General features: G+C 41.2%; 1 protein-coding gene across 4 annotated transcripts in view; it reads right to left on the reverse strand.

Annotated features, from left to right (window-relative positions):
• Positions 1–22727, reverse strand: part of si:dkey-29d8.3 (uncharacterized protein LOC556220 homolog) — a 39640-nt gene that overhangs the window by 10816 nt on the left and 6097 nt on the right. For all 4 annotated transcript variants that reach the window (XM_042074253.1, XM_042074419.1, XM_042074498.1 and 1 more), the window contains one exon: positions 20961–21056. In XM_042074253.1, the coding sequence (XP_041930187.1) occupies positions 20961–21056 (96 nt within the window). The remainder of the gene's footprint in view (positions 1–20960; positions 21057–22727) is intronic.

Below are 22727 nucleotides of genomic sequence, written 5' to 3' on the forward strand. Positions count from 1 at the left end.
AAGAGTAAGAAATAGCCCTTTTACAGGCAAAAAAATCAGTCTACATGTGGGGATATTGTCATGTCAGGCCTGGATACGGCATTCCAGAATATATTTTCCCCGGTGCCTTGGACTAGGACATTGCATGTGACAAAATTTTGAGAGAGACGACCTGATGTAGACTGATTTGTTTTGTCTCAGTGAAATGCTATTTTGTGTTTTGACTTGGAAAAACACACTTGTGTTTGTTTTGATGTGTGTAAATAAACACTAATACTTAAAGTTTGGATCCCTGTATGTTTACAGAATTATGACAAAGTACTGTATGACCTCAAACTGACATTGTGCACAAGGTAGACTGAGAAAGCAAAAGCCAGATGTGTTTTTTTTAGCCAGATGTGTGTAGTTGGCACATTGTGTGCTTACTATTGTGATGGCTTGTGTTTACTGTTTGATACGAAAACACAATTTTTATGAAAGTGTGAAGAGTTAAGCAAGGTGTGTTTTTGCAAGAGAACTACAATGTTTTGCTGATTGGGTGAAAGGTTTTCTTATTTGTGTGTTGAGTTTTGCAAAAAAAGCCATAGTTACAAAAAATGTGCTTAAGCAATCAGAAAAAACTGTAAAGGAAAACTTGGCAGGATTAGTTATATTTCCCCCTCTGCTGGAGAAGTTGTGCATTATTCTATTTCAAACTGTGGAAAAAGGTAACAATAAAGCACATGGGTTTGTTTACAAGCTAGCAAAACGGTTAGCATTAGTTCGGCAGAACAATGTGAATGTTACAAGGTAAGAAATCACTTTTCTTACCGGGACGGTAGTCCCAAAGTTGCAAAGTTGGTTTTCCGCCTGGGGACGCTATGGGGACACTTTTCAGTAGCTAACAAGCGTTTGTCTAACCAGTTGTCATATTTTCAAAACTCTAAACACAATTAGCACAGGATCAGTCTTTTGTGGCCATACCATTCACACATTTCATGTCGTTTTCACGCACTATGCAGTCAGTGAACACATTTCCACAATGCTTACATTTTCTTAACAAACAAGCTATAGGCCTACCTACCAACAAAATTATGGATTGTTTTTGCAGTATTTACGAATGTAACACACAACATCCCACAATAGCAAAAACAATTTTCCAAACCTTAGATACAGTATAAAAACCTCTGCTTCTGCTACCAAGTGGTTTTATGCCAGGTGCATTGCTTTGGATACAGAAATATCAGATGCGATGTTGATGAAAACATGTGGCCTATCCCTGAAGATCGCAGAGATTAGATACAGTAATTTTGTGCTTTTTTTAGTCCCCCCCCCCCTTTTTTATTTGGGCTTTTTGCTGTTGTTTTTTTGTTCAGAATACTCTTGTGTGTTTCATGGATATTTTGTTCACTGTAAGCAATACTGTAAAACTTTTTATGTTCTATCATACTGTAAACAGTAAAGGAAAACAAACTGATTTGCTTTTTAATGCTTTTGAATGTGAATATTACATGTGGACATACAGTTCCCAACCAAGAAATGTAGTGTAAAAACGGTAGATTGCATGTTTTGCATGCAAATACCTGTAAAACTGAAACATAAAAGTCTGTTCAGTTTTTGTAATGTCAACAATAGCCAGTATTTTGAAACCTGGTGTACTTTGATTGACTGCATGTACCTTGTGAAGTGAAAACAAGTGTTATTCTTTGACAGAATAATTTCATTTTGAGTCAGATTTCCAGTGTTTTGGTAAAGTTAGTGTGTGCAGAGAAATATGTGTTAGTATATATTTAACTAAATGTGTTTTTGAAAAGAAAACAATCCATTTGGCCAATTATGTTTTGTAGGTGTGAGTCTGTGTTAAGAGTTTAGAAAAAGTATCTGAAGTATGGGTAAGCACTTGTTAGCGATTGAAAAAAACTGTAAGTTGAAATAGTTGCCAAGTTCCCTTTTAAATTCCACTGAACAATGCTATGGATAGACAACTTTTGAATCTTAAGCTATAGAATGTTGCTTTTACTTTTTACACACTGTACAAATCATACCTCCCATTTTAATTTTGGAGTCAACAAAAGAGCTACAGAAACATTTACTTGACACCTGCAATGGCTCACCTGTTAACTCAGCATTTCGTCCAGGAGCCTCTGGGTCATAGTGTTTGTACACATTACCGACCAGAGCCATCATCACCACAGGATAAATTGTGAGGATGTATCGCACATGTCGGTCAATCACAAAATTCTCCACAATAAACCTACACCCAGGAAAGAAAATAATTAACTTATTAGAGGTAGATTTTCTCATCACACCTGTGCACACAGCAAGGAAAGGAAAATAACCAGGACTAAAATTGTCATAAGTGATAAGAGATGTATGGCTTACCACCCAAGGACCTCAATCAGAAGAAGACAAAGAGAGACTGTGGCCGCATCTGTCTTTGACACTCAAGAGACATCCAGCACGATTGTCAAATTAATGAGTGTGGCGATAGTCGTCCATGTAGTGTAAACAGCAATGCCATTCTGGACCTTTGGGAACACATAATACACATGGTCCTTATTTTCTCAAATCTGAAGGTCTGTGATTGCCAGACCCTAACATAAGACAATGTCGTTACACATACAAGTGATGCACCAGAGGTCTTTGAGGTGATGCTGACGGAGCCAGCTGCCATGCGCACTGAGGCCACGACAGGAGAATAATATCATCAGGTAGTTGGAGAAGGCAATCAGCACTAGGACTATCAGGGCTCATCTGCCTGTGAATGAATTGGACCATCACAAAACTGTAAGGGCATGCACTGTCTAGCGTAGCTGTCAAAAATCCTGGTCTAAGCTACAAAAGTAAACAATGCTTCAGTGTCACTTTACTCTCTGTCTCATTGGAACAGCCAGGTGATGTTTAGAATCATATTAGTGATCCAGGTGAGGAAGAATCCACTGGGAAGAACTGCTGGGCTGCAGTACATCCAACCACTGGAGTCCCTGCACATAGCACAAAGTCACACACATAAGGCTACGAGATCTAGAGCAGGGTGATAACGATGAGCGTCTCTGTGTGTGTGGCCCTACCTTCTGCAAAGCCAGGTGAGGATATAGATAAGCATTATTAAGAGCCAGGTATAGCGCCCAAAATGGAGAAAGTCCATCCCGCAAGAGGGATTTCAGTGTCGTAGCCTACCGGACACATATCCTCTACCATGCAAGAATGGACCTATAATAAAGTACATAATGCTAATGTTGATGATCCACGTGAACAGAGGCTACTGAAACAAGTGTTGCCAGGCTGAAAATGTCAAAACCAAGTAAATAGGCTGTTGAGCATTTGGTGCGACCAGTCCTTACCTTTCCCACGACCTGCCAGACCGTTAACTGCCAGAACCGCGACGTAAACCACAACGGATACTAGGATAATCGCCACACGAGATGGACTGTGGTCTCCCATAATAGCAAAAACAAATCGTGTGTTTAGTGTTTGGAGAAGTAGTGAAATATCCCAACATAATAAGCTACCACTTTTACAGTCACCTTATGTGTTGATTTTAAAGCTGGCTTCAAAGAGAATATTTTAAAAATCGTAAAAAAATATTTGCAAGATTGATGGACTAGCTAGTTTTCTTTCCATCAGCTCATGATGGTATACAAAACGTAGCCTACAACTGTGAAACTTCCTGTTTGGTCATTTTCTGTTTTTGTTTAACTTTTTCTGTTTTTGTCAACAACTACCATAATCTTTGGAGTAAATGTACATCCAAAAATAGCCTTGCCAATTTAGTGCACTCACACCTTCACCTATTTTGTAATAAGAAATCATTAGGCCTACCCTCTAAAGTCACTCGCATCTTAGACTATCTTCTGTTTTCTGAGCATGAAAGCTCTTGTCGTTGCTCAGACCGAGTCCACACCCTTATGCTTTCAAGTGCTTTCTTTTAGGCCTACCCCTCTTTTATCCTGTCACTAATTTGCACACCAATTGCACTGTCTCCGTATCTCGATGTCCTTACAACATATCTGGCAGCGATACACAGACACAGCCCTGTTGACAGATAGGCTGCGCCTGACCCAGTGTGTCCAGCCTGTTAAGTACGATATCGCCACCTATTGGATAACATAAGGAAGACAAAATGGATAAATTGGATAAAATAACAATCGCGATAGAGATAGGCAGGCTAATAAAAATAGATTCGCCTTGACCTAAATAAATTTGCCAACAAATACCTGAACTTTGCAATTCCTTCAAAGAAGATATGACATCTCAGAAAACAAATGATCAGTGTTGGGTCAGATTCCTTTGAAATGTACCTAATGCTACTGAGACTACAGCCTATAATCTGTAACTTAATCCATTGGATTACAAAAATAACGTAACGTAATCTGAATAGACTTCTTCTGGATTACTTCAAAATAAAATACTCAAAAATAAAATAGGCCTATATTAAATAAAAAAAAAATACACTGCCAAAAATATGTTCCTCCAATATTCCTTTTCTTTTTCACTTTAAAACAACCTTAAAATAATGTCAATCTCAGTAGTTTAGTTCATGCTAAACTGACTTAAAATTAACGGAGAATAGTAAGTCTGACATTTCCAATGCACACCCATGCTTTCTATTGCATTATGCAATGTTATTCTCCCGGGTAGGAGCATGACCCTTTTTGTCTGTTTCAGATGAATTGATAAAGGGAAAAGTGTATAGAAAATGCCCTTGACTCTGTGTGTGTTTGCGAGTGTGTGTTGGGATGGCCTACTTGATAGATAAAATTCCGACATTGTGTCTTCTACATTCCGTGTCCATTCACTCCATGGGTCTATCTTAATTTTCTGACTGTCTGACTGCACGATGTAAAGCTATGTTATGTATTGAAAGACATAATCGAAATGTAAAAAAGTAATTAACAACTATAATCTGATTACACATTATTCTAATGTAATCTGGTCTGTTTATAGTTACTTGGTTTTTGTAATCTAATTACGTAATCAAGATTAGCCTACTTGTAATCAGTTACTAACCAACACTGCATATGATATGAAAAGTGTGTGATTTACAATGACCTTGCAGTTCTGGCACCCAGATTCCTCAGACAGAACTACAACAAACAGAGCGAATGAATGCTGCCGCCAGTGTATTTTTCAGGGGGAAAAGGCGATGGTAGAATCAATGAATGAACTAGCATATAAATTTAAGATGTGACTAAATGTAATTTATGACCTTGAATGGAAAATCCGGACGTTTTTGTGACATTTTAAGGCCTAAAATTCTTATTATTGAATTTATGACTTTTTATGATTTTTATGACCCCACAGAAACCCTGATTTCTGAACTTATGAACTGCAATGCAAACTTACTTCAATCATAAACAGTAACCACCTTTACAAGAATTAGACCTGAATTAATGAATCCTATTGAATTCAGGAGGTAGGCTATGCAATTAGGCCTACATCTAGTTTTTGTTTCTTTTTATATTTTATTTTCTTTCCATTGTAACCAGCACTCTGTAAAATATCTTGGACTTGATTTGACTCCATTGTATCCAACACTGTTGACTGGACTTGACTCTGGGGAGACACCCTTTTTATAGAGATGTCTGTGACTTTTAGATTTTAAGTAGGCCTAGCCAATGATTTGTTAGGGGAGGAGTTTTCTCGTACTTCGGGGCTTCAACTTCTCTTACTTCATCTTTACTTTACTGCACTTTAATTTCTTCACTTTCCTCCATTTATCCCCCCTACACATGTTCGACTCTTTCCGTACTTTTCTTTACTCTTTTGTTTTGCCTCATCTCATCCTAGTCGAGCCACCTGCAAGCGCTGTCCACAGAGAGGTCCTGCGCAAAAGCAGCCATGCAAACGCTGGGTGACATTACCGTAACTTACAGTTTTTCTCGATTGCTTTTACCTGCTTAAGTAAACTAGAACCCACTTGGTCTTCATGACTACTTTCTTTGCACAGCAGAAGTCATCTCTTGCGAATGTGTTCATACATTTCCATTGGGTTCACACATTTCTCACACCCTTTTGCAAAACAGATGTCACAGATGTCATTCACAGAAAACACAGATGTCATTCAAAAACCCCAAACTCTATTGGTTTTCCCGTGCTAAACAAAAGGAAAACATATTTTCACAGGTGGTATAGATTCCTTGCATAAGTCTGAATCACTGATTCACCTGTGTAAAACTCCTTTGCACAATTCTTCAATTAGCAATCAGTCACTCTCCACCTATATAGGTGCCACGTCTCTGCCTGTTGTTCTTTGCAAGCATGGATCAGAGAGGTCAAAGGCAAGCGAGAGAGAGAGGCCATGGTAGAGGGGCCCAAGGAAGAGGAGTCTGTATGCGTGGTGGAGGTGTAGTAGGAAGAATTCAAGTGTCAGATGAAATTCGGGCGACAATCATTGACCCTGTAATACACCATGGCTTGTCCTATACAGAAGCTGGTCAAAGAGTACAACCAGTTTTGAGACGGAGCACTGTGGTATCCATTGTCCTAATTTTTCGAAATGAGAATAGGTAAGTCAATGCTGCCATATTGCCTTGTTGGTAGACCAAACTGTCTTCAGTAAAATACAGTAATTGTTCCCTCATTCTCATCATACTTTATAGTCCACAGACTACCACACTCTGGTGGCAGAGGGGAAATATTTACTGTAGTGTCGAACAGGAGGCTGCCATTGTAGACATGCTTGTGGCAAACAATGCCATAAAACTGTGTGAAATACAGACAGCAGTAATTGCAGATCAGGGCACATTTCAAAATATCAACAGTGTGAGTGTGTCTACCATTGACCGTGTCTTAAAAAAGAATCACCTGGCAATGAAACAGCTATACAGAGTTCCATTTCAAAGGAACTCTGAAATGGTGGAGGCCAGATTCCAGTATGTGCAGATAAGGATATGTTCCTGTATTGTAATGCCTTGCATATAGGCTACACTTACAAGCAACTGCAATCATATTTCCTGATTTTGTATTTTCACTTCGAGAATAATGGAACTTGAAGCATACATTTATTTATGTGGATGAAGCTGGCTTCAACCTGTCCAAAGTGAGACGTGGAAAGAACATCATTGGGCACAGGGCCACTGTCACAGTGCCAGGACAGAGGGGCGCCAATTCTTGATGCACTACATCACCAACTGATACCACCTCAACAGAGAGGGCTGCTGAGGCCTGGCATGCCTCTGTTTGTCATCATTTAGGACAATGTGGTCTTCCACCATTCTCGTTTAGTCAATGAATGGTTTGCAGCACAGCCACGCATGATGATGCAGTTCCTCCCAGCGTATTCACTCTTTCTAAATGCAATTGAGGAATTTTTCAGCGCTTGGAGGTGGAAAGTGTACGATCACCGCCCCTATGACCAGATGCCCTTGCTAGATGCTATGATTGCTGCGGCCCAGGAAATAGGCGCTGAATGTCAGGGCTGGATACGCCATGCAAGGAGATTTTTCCCTCGATGCATTGCCAGAGAAAATATTGAATGCGATGTGGATGAGAACCTGTGACCCTTTCGTCGTGAACGAATAGACAATGACTAATTTGAACACAGTTGTTACTGTATATTCCCATATTTTTCCTATTTTTCTCTGTATTTCAGTTTTCAGCCAAAGTTTTGAGAATAATGGCATGGAATTGTTTCTGATTTTGAGTATGTAAAGCAAGGAAATGCCACTGGCATGTCAACAGGACATGTAAGGCTGCACTGGTTCATATTGATGGCCGTATTTTTTATTTGATAAATTTTGATTTTTTAATGATTGATTAAAGAGTGCTTTTGAATTGGCAACAAGTTGTAGTGTTTGAAGGCAAGATTTGCTTTTGCTGCATGTTTTAAGTGTTTTGAGAGAGTAACAGCCTTTTGCAAGCAAAATGTGTCATTTTGTCCAGAGTGCTTTTGTTCAGACACTGTTTTGAGAACGTGATGTCAGAGTTGACACAGGTATCAAAACGATCGAGAAAAACTGTATTATTTTCTATCCCTTCCTTTCCCTAATCTCATTTTCCAATTTTACCAACCATCTCTGGGCAAGGGTAGGCTATTTGTGCCCCTTCCGCAGCAAAAAAGTCGACATGTGAATACATTGTGTCAATCATGTGGTGTGTTGCGAATACATCGTGCCAAGTGTTGTGATCTCGCCGCTGGAGAGAGGGAGTCATTTAGAGCATAGACAGTAAAATGGTGCATACATGGCACTTCGGAATGACAAGGAGCGGCCCCGTAGCTACTTTGTTTTTCCCACAGCAAGTGTTCATGTGCTTTGCCGTCGGAATGTGTGACAAACACGGATGCCACAACAAAGGTTAAAACATACACCACCAATCCTAAATAAACAACTGTATTTGCTTAAAATATAGTGTAAGACGCTTGTGAAAGAAAGATATGCAGCTTTCAAGTGATAAAAAGGGCAAATTTCCAAGTTCACATTAAAACTGTTGGACATGAAAGGCCACATGGACTACAAACGAACTACAACGTGACGACAAAAGTGATGACGAGCCCCTAACTGGGCAACTCTGTTAGCAAAATCTAGCCCCAGTTTCCGACCTCTGACTCACACATTACATGACGTGAATGACGCGGAATGATGTTTTAACTGGGAAAAAGGTTTTTCCGAAGCCCATGAACGCTAGGAAAGATATGGACAGTCATCAGGTAGACGTCAGTCGAGACGGGTGAAGCAAATTTCAACCGTTTCCTATTGGTTGGCGAGGCTTTCTGCGCAGGCTCAGGGGACGTAGATGTAACGTAGGCACGTAGTCTGACTTGTGTATCTCTTGTGATAACTGCACCGAGAGATTGGGTATGTAGCCCCTTACTTTGTTACCACCACTTCTACATTTACTTTTTTTAAATGTACTAGTTGTTTGTAGATAAATGTGATTTCATATAAACAGCACTCATTCATAGCCTACTGTCAATCCATCAGTCCGTTGTGGTCCGATGCTTTCCTTCTTATCCAGAGAATACGGTTATTTTGGTCCTGTGCGACGCTTTCACCCGCTTTGGTTGCATGCTCATTACGTAAATTATGTCACGTTAGCATTGATTTCGGAAAAAAGTTTATTACTCAGCCGGTAAGTCAGTTACGAGGTTATGACGCCAATCACACAATGTTGTATTACTCCGAAAATAGAAAAGTTCATATAAAGGCTTAAAACGCTTCAGCTGTAACGTTATTTGATGTCAAAGTGGCGCCAAATTGAATAGGGTTCAATGGGATGGCTAGGTGGAACTGGTCTACTATTTAGCCTCAGATCCGCCATAGTGTCTACGCTCTCCAAAAGTACGCCTGCCCCCTTGATTTAGAGACGAATGACCGTCGCAGGAAGTGCATCAAAGGGACGCCAGACCCTCTTGTAACAGCTGTACTCTGTGATACTGCAGTCTCGTAAAATTAGTTGTACTGCCGCTGGAGCAAGGTTGGTGTCGTGAAGCCTTGCGCATGTCTGCCGAAATAGATGCACGATAAGTGCCCAAAAAGTGTTGCAATATGGCCGCCCAGTGGAGGGACTTGCCTTAAAGGACTTTGCCTATAAGAAATACTTGATTTAACTTAAGGTTAGGTTTTAACATCCCGTTTAAGGACTGTATAGAGCACAACAGTCCCGCCCCTCCTCCGACAGAGCTTAGTTTCCAGAAGTAATTTTCCCATTCATTTCTCCAATCTACGCCTGGAAAACTCCCATAGACAGTAAAAGAAATGGACAGACTCCGTTGTTTTCAATGGGAGGGCACGGACACAAATTCGAACGTTTGTTCAGTTGGCCTCCCATCGTACTGTGCAGACTCGAACTAACTTTGTGAAGTTAGCCATCAAACTGAATCTTGTAACTCGTCTGATAGATGGTTCACACAGAAATTCTTCACACTTTCTTCGCCTTCAAAGTCATCAAAGTTAAACATTTATTTAGTTATTATTATTAACATCATCTAGCCTGGCGAGCCAGACCCACATTAAAATGTAGGGTCTGGGCACTCACCGTTCGCAGTGCTCAGTCCGAGGGGCGGGATAATCAGTTGTCTTTCAAATTCCCTCTGCACGCAATAGGACGCAATAGGATATTTGTTTTCAAGTAGCAGGGAATTCAAGCCAAACCGTTGCAATTCTGCCATCAATCATTATGTTAAGCCCACCAAACGACTCTATACACGATTTCAATGTCCTGGTTAAGTTTCGATTTCTGGAGCTCACAAGCCAATGGAGAGTTGCTAGACTAGCCCTGGCAGCAAGGGGCGCGTCTAGATTTCTAGGCTAAACATCATCATCATCACAAACAAGTGATATCAAGTCATGTCCATGTTGAAACTAGACATGATCATCTTCAAGCACAGTCAATAGTAAAACAAAAAAAAAGTTATAATCTTCTTTCTGCTTTTCCGACCTAGCCTAGCCTACTGTCAATCCATTGAAAACCTCTGAAATGATTAATGCTGTTTTTTATTAGGTTTAATTGCCTCTATGTAATGCTTTAGGCCTACCTTAACATACAATGGTCTCATAGGTGCCAACTCTCACGCATTGGCCGTGAGACACACGCATTTGATTAGTTTCACACACACGCCACACCCCCGATTTCTCACGCTGAAGTGTCAACCCGGTCGGTCAGATGCCTGAAAAATGAGTTTAGCCTATCTATAGATCTACCTGTTGAGCCACGGTTATGCTTTCAGAGACGGTGAGAGGGTTCAAGAGCACCCCGTTTGTGGAATTTTATAAATTTTCTCTCATTTGCGATGCTACTTCAGAAGCCGTCCCAGGCGCATTCCCCCCGCATTTCCCCGGCTTCCACTGGGTGAAAAGGCTCTGAGTCAAGGAATATTCATAGTGATATATTTCCTGATATGTGTAATATCAGGATATATATTGGTTGATATGCTCCTGATATTTTAGTGCCAATTGCCATATCAGGAGCATATCAAAAGTCCTGAATGGGACTGCGACGACATGCAAGATATCCAGACTTCATATTCTCATCTGATAGGATCCATGTTTCAAATATTAGCTACTTGTATGACCCCGGACACCTCTTGTTCTTGTTCCCATATACCCCCTGATATGTCAAACATGGGACTACGCATATACAGCCCATATACTGCCAGGCACAGCTAATTTCACAGGCATTTATGTGTATGCCTTTATTTGCTTTTCCATAGGCTTTATGCCTTTTTTTTTTTAAATGAATCCTGTGATTTATGTATGGTGATTTATGTAATGGTTTTAAAGGTGAAGACAATAGAAGCTGACCAGACCTGATGAAGGCCTAATCCTCATCCTCCCTTTCTATTGCATATTCAAACTGGGTTGTACACTCCTTCTCTTTGTGTGTAACTTTAAATATGGTAGACTGTTTCTGTATAGTCAGAGAAGTCAGAGAATACTGAGAATCTGGTGAAATCCATGATGGGGTGAAACAAACATGTACTTCTCTCCCTTGAGGGCCACTGGCCCCTCATTGAAAAGAATAAATGCCTGGATCCTGATCTTGCATCGTCCTGATTGAGTCTTAAGAGAAATATGGTAGTAAAAATATACTATCAGGTTAAATGCAGAGACCAAATTTCCCTCACGGGATCAAAAAAGTATATATACTTATACTATACTTGTACTTAAATATCCGGTCAGTATATCCCCTGATTCAGAGCCTTTTCACCCAGTGTTCAGGTATGCTTTGAGTATTATTGAGTATTTTTCACGCTGAAGTGTCAACCTGGTAGGTCAAATACCTGGCAGATGAGGTTCCACTAGTGTTGAAGAGATCAGTCATCCCCCTCACTTTTGATATGGTAAAAAGCCTTATAGGTACGCCAAATAAATAATAACCTATAGGTTTACGCTAGGCTATGTAAAACTCCCCATTAACAGCATCACGTCACTAACCACAGCTAAGACTGCACAATCTCCATTCACTCTGTTGGATATCTGAAGCCAGTTTGTCTACTTAGATACTGTAAATCCTCAAATTATGGTCTTAAGACAAAGTACAGGCCTTTAGGGGCAGGATTGTATTCGAGACAGCCCTTTATTTCTTATGCGAGTTTTATTTTGAGACATGCGTTTCTTGGAGCGGCATACTGGTAGGCCTTCAAAAGCATGACATTTTCGGTTTAGTTTGATATTTAATTTACTTTTGGACTGTTTGATTATATTGTTAAATGTTGGGACTGATGGGCACTGAACTCTGATCTCCGGTTCCGGCGCCGTCAGGTGTGGCAGCCTACTCAGCAGCTCCGTGTCTTAGTGTTTGTTTCTACATCTTTTGTCTACTTTTTGTTTACTTTTTACTTCGCAACTTTTTGGATTACACACTTTGAGGAGTGTTTTTATTCTATCCTATGGATACGGACATATTACAACGCTCCAGCGACAGCAAGCTTGTGTACACAAGGAACCAGCTGATCGCACTACGACGGAATGCTGGCTGTGTTCGCGACAACATTCCAGAGGAACTGTGGTGCTTTCGGGGGTGGCAGAGCGGGAGTAAAAGTGAAGACGAGGCGTCGGGAGAAGAAGTGGAGATGCAAGCCCTCAGTTCCATCGATTGTGATGGGAAACGTGAACTCACTGGCGAACTGGATGCCCTGGTAAGAAACCAGAAGTTGTACAGGGAATGTAGTTTGTTATGCTTTTCGGAGACGTGGCTAACAAGCCATATCCCCACTTCTAACGTTGAGCTGCCTGGCTTCAGTGTAGCTCGTTTGGACAGAGACTGTAAACTTTCTGGCAAAAAGAAGGGAGGCGGACTGGCGCTGTACATTAACAATAGATGGTGCAATCCCGGACATGTAACAGTAAAGGAGACTGTATGCTGTAAGGATGTGGAGTTATTAGCGGTTAGTCTCCGTCCGTACTACATGCCGAGGGAGTTTTCGCACGCAATTGCTGTCTGTGTTTACGTTTCACCTCGAGCTCTTCCGGATACAGCGTGTGACGTCATCCACTCCACAATCGCAAGGCTTCAAACTCAACACACTGACGCCTTTTTTGTGATCTCTGGCGACTTCAATCACATAACACTGGACTCCACACTCACAAATTTTTACCAGTATGTTGACTGCCCTACAAGGAAAAACAGGACAATAGACCTCATGTATGCAAACGTGAGGGATGCATACAGTGCAAACCCCCTCCCCCCACTGGGAAAGTCAGACCACAACCTCATTCATCTCCAGCCAAGGTACAAGCCCAAAGTACAGAGGCTACCAGTTCCCACACGCACCTTCAGGAAGTGGACACCCGAAGTGGATGAGGCTCTGAGAGACTGCTTCGAGTGTACTGACTGGAGTGTGTTACAGAATGGAGAGGACTTGGAGGAGGTCACACAGTGCACAACTGACTACCTGAACTTCTGCATGGACATTGTTGTTCCCACCAGAACTGTACGCTGCTTTCCCAACAACAAGCCTTGGATAACCAGCAATGTCAAGACCCTTCTCAACAGGAAAAAGATGGCGTTAAGAGAGGGGGACATGGCAGAGCTGAGGCGCGTGCAAGGGGAACTCAAATTCAAGCTGAAGGAAGCTAAGGAGGATTACAGAAAGAAGGTGGAACAGAAGCTGCAGGAAAACAACTTGAAGGAGACATGGGACTGCATGAAGGTTATCACTGGCCTGAAGAAGAACAGCAGCTCTGTGGAGGGGGACCTGCACAGGGCGAACCAGTTGAACCACTTCTACAACAGGTTTGACTCCCCTGCTCCAGCTCCAATGGCGGTGGGCTGTCCACCATCCCCCAGCCCCCACCCTCACACCCCCTCAATACCAGCGCAACACTCACCTCCATCATCACAGGCTATCGTACCCCCACCATCACTGGATTTTGCACCCCTCCCCCACATGGTGATCACGAACAATGAGGTGACAACGACCTCAGTCAACAGCCATCAGACACACAGATCCTAGATGCACCCCTCCCCCTCCCCCTCCCCTCCCCTTACACCCCTCACCATTACAACAGATCAAGTGACAGTCCAACTTAAGAAATTGCACAGCAATAAAGCAGCTGGGCCTGACAGACTGTGCCCAAGGCTACTCAAGGCCTGTGCTGCTGAACTGGGGGAACCACTGACGCACATCTTCAATTTGAGCCTACGCCTTGGACAAGTTCCAACACTGTGGAAGACATCATGTCTCACCCCTGTCCCTAAGAAGCCACACCCTAGTGAGCTTAATGACTACAGACCTGTCGCTCTTACATCACATGTGATGAAGACAATGGAGCGATTGGTCTTAGGCATGCTCAGACCCCAGGTACGCCATGCACTAGACCCGTTACAGTTTGCTTACCAGGAGAAAGTGGGCGTGGACGATGCCATCACTTATCTTCTACACAGGACACATTCCCACCTGGACAAGGGGAAAAGTGCTGTGAGAATCATGTTCTTTGATTTCTCAAGTGCTTTTAACACCATCCAGCCCCTCAGATTGGAAGACAAGCTCTTGCAGATGGGTGTGGACGCTCACCTGGTAACCTGGATTACAGATTACCTGACCGAGCGACCACAGTTCGTCAGACTGAAGAACTGTCTCTCTGACACTGTGATCTGCAGCACCGGAGCGCCACAGGGAACTGTGCTCTCTCCAGTCCTGTTCACCCTGTACACATCTGACTTCTGCTACAACACCGAGTCATGCCACATGCAGAAGTTTTCTGATTATACTGCAATTGTGGGGTGTATCAGGAACGGGCAGGAGGAGGAGTACAGGAGCCTGGTGGAGGACTTTGTGCAATGGTGCAAACTCAATCATCTTCAACTTAACACTTCAAAGACCAAGGAGATGGTGGTGGATTTCCGCAGGTCTAAGCCCACTCTGCTACCAGTTCACATTGATGGGGTCAATGTGGAGGTGGTTAGCACCTACAAGTATCTGGGTCTCCACCTGGACAATAAACTGGACTGGTCAGCCAACACTGATGCACTCTACAAGAAAGGGCAGAGCAGGCTGTACTTCCTGAGGAGGCTGCGGTCCTTCAATGTGTGCAGTAAGCTCCTCAGGATGTTCTACCAGTCTGTTGTTGCCAGCGTCCTCTTCTATGCAGTAGTATGCTTGGGTGGAAGCACAAGGAAGAAGGATGTGGGGCGAATTGACAGGCTGGTAAGGAAAGCTGGCTCTGTAGTGGGAGCTGAACTGGAGTGTATCACTTCACTATCTGACAAAAGGACCCTGAACAAACTGATCAACATCTTGGACAATGAGTGTCACCCACTCCACAGCACTATTGTTAAACAGAAGAGCCTTGATCAGCTGGAGACTTCGCTCACTGCCTTGCACAACTGACAGACTGAGAAAGTCATTTGTCCCCAGGGCCATTGAACTGTTCAATGCCTCACTTAAGGGAAGAGGAGAGATAGACTTCTCTGCATAGTCTGTCTGCCTCTTCATCCCCTCCATGTTTGGTACTGTCTGTCCACTAGCCACTTGTACCACTGTCTTTATGCCTCACTGTTTGCGTGCTATATTAGCACATTAGCACATATGCATAACCCCCCCCCCTCCATGCCACAGCCGAACTGTGGCCACACTTATACATTTTCTTAAATAGTTAAATATATAGATATATAGACTTTCCTTTACTTTATTTCTGCATTGTTGCACTGTTGACTTACTCATTTGCACTATCACCATTGCACTACCACCATGACACTCATTCACACAGAGCACCTTAGAGCACCTTACCATACCTTACTATGCACAGAGAATCACAGGCTCAGTCCCTGCCTCAGTCATTGCAAGCGCCTCTGATTTATTAATCACCACTATGTGGATACTGTTTTTAGAATTGATTTAGATTTAGATTAAGTGTTAGTATAATTTGTAATTTTGTTATTTGTATTTTAGTATATTTTTATATATTGTATTAAGTGTTAGTATAATTTGTATTGTAGTATATTTAGCATATTCTTTATCTTCTACTGTCCTTACTGCTTAGTTGTGTTTTTATATTATATACTTTAATTACTCTTCTGCTGTTAAAGAATGTGTTTGTCTTGTATGTATGCTGCTGAGACCTTGAATTTCCCCTGGGGATCAATAAAGTATCTATCTATCTATCTATCTATCTATCTATTTGATGATCACTATTGCGTTCCATGTAGTTGAAAGAGTGTCAGGATTTCAAACAAACCATCCGCTTTCATGCGTTCATTGAACGTCTGGTGCTGTAATGGAAACCTTATTGCGTAGCCAAGTAGCCTATTGAGTTATTTTTAAACTATGCATGATTTACTTTTTATTAATTTCGTAGGCTGGCTTTATTTTGTTATATAGAAGTATCTAAATAACCTGTATGTACCAAAAAAATGTACCAGAATTCAGGAAATTGCATCTAGTCCAAAAACAAATTTCTGGGGGAGGACCCGCATACCCCCCCTCTGAAATGTCCCACCCACTTTCAAAATGCCTCCGACGCCCATGGTCCTAGTAGTAGGCTAGATCCCTTTGATACCAATGTTCATTTAACTCTGGGACCCTGGTCCCTGGGATGGATTACTGCACGGGCCTTCCGGGCCCAGACCCAGGGGCCCAAGGTGTCAGGGGGCCCTGAAGCCCAAGCCTTTGCATGGAATCATTGCCTCAATATCAACACATCAGGATGTAGGCTATGATTCTGATTGAATTTAGATTGAATGAATTGTGTACATGTATTGGCCATCCCAAAATGCATTAAAATGTAGGGTCTGGGCACTCACCGTTCGCAGTGCTCAGTCCGAGGGGCGGGATAATCGGTTGTCTTTCAAATTCCCTCTGCATGCAATAGGACAGCACTGAGTCCCATGCGTTTTCCCACCAGCGGAGCTAGTTGGCTAGTTTTAGCCATCTCAAAACAAGCTTAACTCGTGTCACACTGTTGGCCAACAGCAATATCCATCTTCTTTGTTTTCAAGTAGCAGGGAATTCAAGCCAAACCGTTGCAACTCTGCCATCAATCATTATGTTATGCCCCCCTAACGACTCTATAGACGATTTGATTGGCCTGATAGAAGTTTAATTTTTCGAGGAGAGTTGCTAGACTAGCCCTGGAAGCAAATGTAATTTGCTGCCACTAGGGTGTGTCTAGATTTCTAAGCTACCAAAATGCACCAGAATACAGGAAATCACATCAAACTAATTCTGGGGGAGGACCCCCCAAACCCCCCTTCCACATATGCGACAATTAGTGGGGAGCCCTTAATACATGTGGGCCCAGGGGCCCGAAAGTTCATAATCCGTCCATGCCTGGTCCCTACACCTGAGTACTAAAAATGATTAGCTAGGTTAGCTAAGTCACATGGTTAGCATAGTTACCATGTTAGCATTGCTAACATGCTAGTTAGCATAACTACTAAAAATGAAAACATTAGCTAAGTTAACTAAGTTAAGTAACTTGGTTAACATTATTATCTTTGATAACATAGTTAGCATAACTGCTAGCAAACATTAGAGCCATTTCAACTGTCAGTTATCGTCAATTATCTACCTAAATAATTTAACCATTTAAATTAAACACCTATTTAACCGTCCAATCATTCCAAAGATATTAAACCTTATCTACCAAGCAAATCATTTAACCATATAAACTATCCACCTATTTAACTGGTCAGTCATTCCAACTATATTAAACCTCATCTACCTAGCAACCAATAGTTTGTTTTTACTCTGTATGATATTTTACATCATATTTTTTGCATTTTCATGCACTGTATTTCCTTCAGGAAATGCTTTTCTAGTTAGAGAAATGTGCCTCTGAAGGAGAGTTTTACGAGCAAGTAAAGTATCACTGCAGGCGAAAACGTCCAAAACGTTCAGAATATTCACAACTCCAGTGGGAGAAAGATTGTGGTGATTGCTTTCAGCTGCCGGTCACGTCATAATGCTAAAAGTTGCCGCCACAGCGGTCAATGTTAACTCTATGGGAATTTCTTGCTCTTTTATCTTAAATATCTCAAAAAGTATAAAGTTCACAAATATGAAAAATACATAGAACGACTGTCCGTTACAAGAGCTTTGTAAGAGTCTTTGAATGAGGTCAGACGGTTCAGCGGTTTCAGTCGCATTAAACGTTGAATTTGGTCGGAAGAAGAATAATTATAAGTAGAACAGTGATAATAGTCCATTGCATTTACATGCAATGCAATTATATATATTTTGATATATAAGTTGCAGAACCAGTCAAACTATGAAAAAAGTGTGACTTATAGCAGAGACTTTCTAATGTGGAGACACAGCACTCAAAAAATACTCATGCATGGGGCTAGTTTGTCACGCCAATATGGCCGTTGTCTACACATATCCCACCCCTTCCTTGGCAAAACGTCGACATGTGAATACATTGAGCCAATCATGTGGTGTGATGTGAATACATTGAGCCAATCATATGGTGTGTTGTGAAGACATTGTGCCAATCATGTGTTGTGATCTCGCCGCTGGAGCAAGATTGGTGTCGTGAAGCCTTGCGCACGCGCATTTCTGCCGAAATGGATGCCCGACGAGTGCCCAAAAATCGTTGTCAAATGGCCGCCGAGTGGAGGGACTTGCCTAAAAGGACTTTGCTTATAGTCCGGAAAATACGGTATATATCTATGGATTTCCAGCGAGTGGCATAAACGTTGCCATGTCAACGACAATCTCTACCAATCAAAGGCTCTGCTTTTACACGTTAGGATTTTGGGTAGTGTAGTACTTTTCTGTTAAATCGCGAATAAAACATTTTTTTCTCAAAACAAGGTTGATGCCCCATTAACTTTTGACGTGTATATGAGCATGTACAATCGCTTAGTCATGTAGCTGGTTTTAAGTCTATCATGGACGGTTATGATTTTATGGCTTATACTCCATCTCAATGGAGAAATTGTATGGAATTCTTACTTCCGGAATCGGCAGTGGGCGGGACTGTTGCGGTCTATACAGAAACAACTTGTCTAACAAATTTGGGTGTTATCAGAGAATGTCTAATAAGGAGAGAACTTCCACTCTCGGAACTGAACTGAACCTGAACTGGTTGCGGTTCCTTCTCTGGTTGAGGGCACTCACCGACGAGTGCAGAATGAATGGGAGCTGTGCCCCTCAAAATCCTTTTTTCTCGGGATATAATTTGTTGTCTAGTAATTTGAATGTTGCATTCAAAAGGGGAGGCAAAGAAAATACACACTGTTGAGTATTATATTTTTCAAGTCATTTAATTGTTCTAAAAAGCCTTTCAAACGTGTCAATGACGTTATTCATTAGCACAATGCTAGCGACCCAATCTGTAAGAAATCAAAAGGACACAAGTACTCGTTCATTCAACTCTAGATCTGTAATCCATATTGAACTTGCATAAACTACAATAGAATTTGGGATGGTCAGAGGCGTAAAGTTTATAGACATTAAAGGTGTGGCCAGTCCTCATTCACTAATTTCATGTCGCAATTATGTGATCAAAAGCCGGCCACTTGGCGCACAGTGGTTGTCCTTATGTTTCTTAATCAGTCATGGGTGTGTTTTGGGCGTAACATCATTTAAACCATGCAATGAGAATGACAACCGTCATTCCCTTAAATAAACACTGATCACCATGTTTGCAGGATGATACACTGCACCCATCTATTTGAAGGTTCAACAGACTACATCCTTTATAGTAGGCCTAAACCATTTAGAGTCCATGTAAGTGTTTGCTCAGAGACAGATGTTGACTTTAGTACAAATGCATAGTATCTGTTTGAAAATATACAGCTATAAAGACTGTAATTTATCAATTTGTGACATGTTCCCCGGATTCTAAACAGATCTGGTTGCATAGTGAACGAATAAGCACATACAAACATCAGCAGTTGAAAGATACTTGTTTGGTGCCTTTATTTTTTTGATTTTACTGTCCATTGGCAGCCACTTATAATAGAACGCTTTTTTGGTTTGATTTCAGATCTGTCCTATTGTTTGCCTACCCAAGGCCTCAAAGTAGATCAAGATCACTGTTGAGATCCAACAAGATTCAACTGAAGACATGCAGTCTTCAATTTAGGGTTTCAGGGAAGGTTGTTGATATTTTGATAGAGCAGATGGTAACCCTCCCGTGGCTTTGCTTCACAATAACAGGGCTGCTCTATTAGGAGGCATACCTCTCGGAGTACTGTTTGCCACTAAACTACATGGAATAATCCACAGGCATGTGTACAAAAACTGATGGACAGTCAAGAGCAATTTGCTAAAGTCGACAAAAAAATGGAATTAGAATGGCAGGCTACTTTAACACAGCTTCCTTGGAGGGCTGATTCAAGTGTGATTTCCTATGTGTGAACCATAAAGCGGTGTATAAAACGGATAAGACAAAAAAACAGGACTAATACTGTATGATGCTTTACCATGAATGACATGCAGAAATGGATAACTTATAACATGCATTAAAGCGCATTTAAGTTCTGATGTGAGGCACTGACATAAGACTTCTTCACTCATCAGTGCGGTCTGTGACTGTGCTGAATATCCTCTGATTATAGCAGATGTCTCTCTGTGTACACAGCAGTTCATTTACGACTGGCAAGGTGAAATCCCCGACACTCACACAGAACCAAGAATTGTTTTTTCATGTTTGCATCAGCTGATGATGCATCCATCATAAGACTGCACTGGCATGTGCTGAAGCCGAAAGAGACCTCATTACGTCAACCAACACTGCTCACCCAGGCCTGGCAAACTGGAGAACCTCACACAAGGGCTCACGCACACACAATGAGGACACCTTCAATAATTATTTATTTTTGTAGTCATTTATTGATAATAACAAATATAAAAGTAGAAAATGTGAGTATTGCAAGTTGTGGCTTCTTAAAAATACATACAGTAATTGACCTTTCAAGAAAATGTTATTGAGGTATCAGTTAGTGCAACAAATATAGGCCTGTTAAAGATCAGTAAAATACATGCAAAATAGTTATGGTATATCATCCCTGAATGTGTTGCTGAAGCATCAACTCGGGCTAGTGTTGATTGTGGAGTATATGTAGGTAACACAGCTGCATAGGGTTTTCTCACTGCTTGGTTTAATTACCACTGGAGCCCTGATAAAGTGGCTGCATCCTGTTTTTCCATATCACCATGATGACTCGAAATACAAACAGCAAACAGGCCAGGACGAGGAGGACAACTGTGAGACCAAAAGCAAGACACAAATCTTATGTTTCGAGTCAGCATCAAAAAAGTTCATTTGAGTTTGAATTGCACCCCTGTTTCACCCCTTAAGGATTAAGGCCCATTAGCAGAATTTTGCATGTATGGTTTTTTGTACATGAGGACCAATTTTCAAATAAATCTATTTTTGTTGAGTAGCCTATGAACATTTCAAGTTTAAATATTGCAAATCAGCTGATTCTAAGCTAGCACCCCCAGAAGGCCACATGCATTACAATGTGTGGGAGAAGTTGTGAACATTAGGCCTATACAATTATGACAACGCAAAAGGAGCTCTAATAATACATCATCTTATGCTGATAATTATCTTCAGGCACAATCACCAGACAAAGGCTAGGCCAAATTTGATCAAGAGTAAAAAAAAACAGGATAAATAATCATTTTGAGTGTACGTTTGGAGAGAGGAGAGTTGGTGTTTTTATGCCTTATAGGAACAGGTCTATATCTATACTTAATTGCTTAATTGTTCAAATTAAATGTTAAATTACCTTTCTTTGGGGATTTTAATAACCATTTTCTATCATTTTGCAATGTATGGCATTTAGTTTGGTTGAGCATGTTTTCAAAAAAAAATATTAAACCACCATTATAGCCTACTTATTCTATATGCTAATGAATGAATGTGTTCTATGACCTCTGTTAAACAATATTGTACAGAAAAGACTGCACTGCTTTGACAACTTGATAGTTCTGGTTCCAAATGTGAAGAGTGAATTTAAGGTCACTTCTTGAAATCATCAATGCTAAAATGGTGTGGCCTTAAAAATTAGTAGATCTACCAAGCAATTATTTTGTGCTTACAGTTTTTTTTGAATGCTTAAACACAACCGTGATTCTTATAGCACAATTTCTAAAACTAATGCTTTGCATTCAGTGTGCAATTTTGTAACACACACTTTGCACAACTGTAGGCACAATTCACTGCACAGCACTCTTTTTGCGGAACTGTAAACACAACTCATTCTTTACACTCAATTTCCAAATGATCAACACACTTCTCGCAAATCTATACAGATGTATGGCTATTATTTACACTATTTTGCCAACTCTCTGGCACACTTTCTCATGTGAAAACTGTTTTAGATAATTAGTTCACTTTGCAATCAGCCTACATGTAAGCACTATAAATAAGCCACAGGTAATGTACAATGGGTACCATGGAGGGAGCAGGAAGAGTGAGAAGAGTAAGAATTAGAGGAGGCCGAAGAATAGGACGTGGAGGTGAAGAAGTAGGAGGAAAAGGAGGAGGAAGAGGATGCGGAGGTGAAGAAGCAAGTGGGAGAGGATGACAAGGACAAGGAGGTGAAGTTAGAGGAAGAGGACAAGAAAGAGCAAGAGGAGGAAGAGGAGGGGGAAGAAGAGTAAGAAATAGCCCTTTTACAGGTAAAAAAAATCAGTCTGTGGGGATATCGTCATGTCAGGCCTGGATATGGCATTCCAGAATATATTTTCCCCGGTGCTTTGGACTAGGACATTGCATGTGATGTAGACGAAATTTTGAGAGAGACGACCCGATGTAGACTGATTTGTTTTGTCTCAGTGAAATTGCTATTTTGTGTTTTGACTTGGAAAAACACACTTGTGTGTTTTGCTGTGTGTAAATAAATACCAATACTTGAAGTTTGAA

The sequence above is a fragment of the Alosa sapidissima genome, chromosome 1 (assembly GCF_018492685.1).
Source record: "Alosa sapidissima isolate fAloSap1 chromosome 1, fAloSap1.pri, whole genome shotgun sequence".
Classification (NCBI taxonomy): domain Eukaryota; kingdom Metazoa; phylum Chordata; class Actinopteri; order Clupeiformes; family Clupeidae; genus Alosa; species Alosa sapidissima.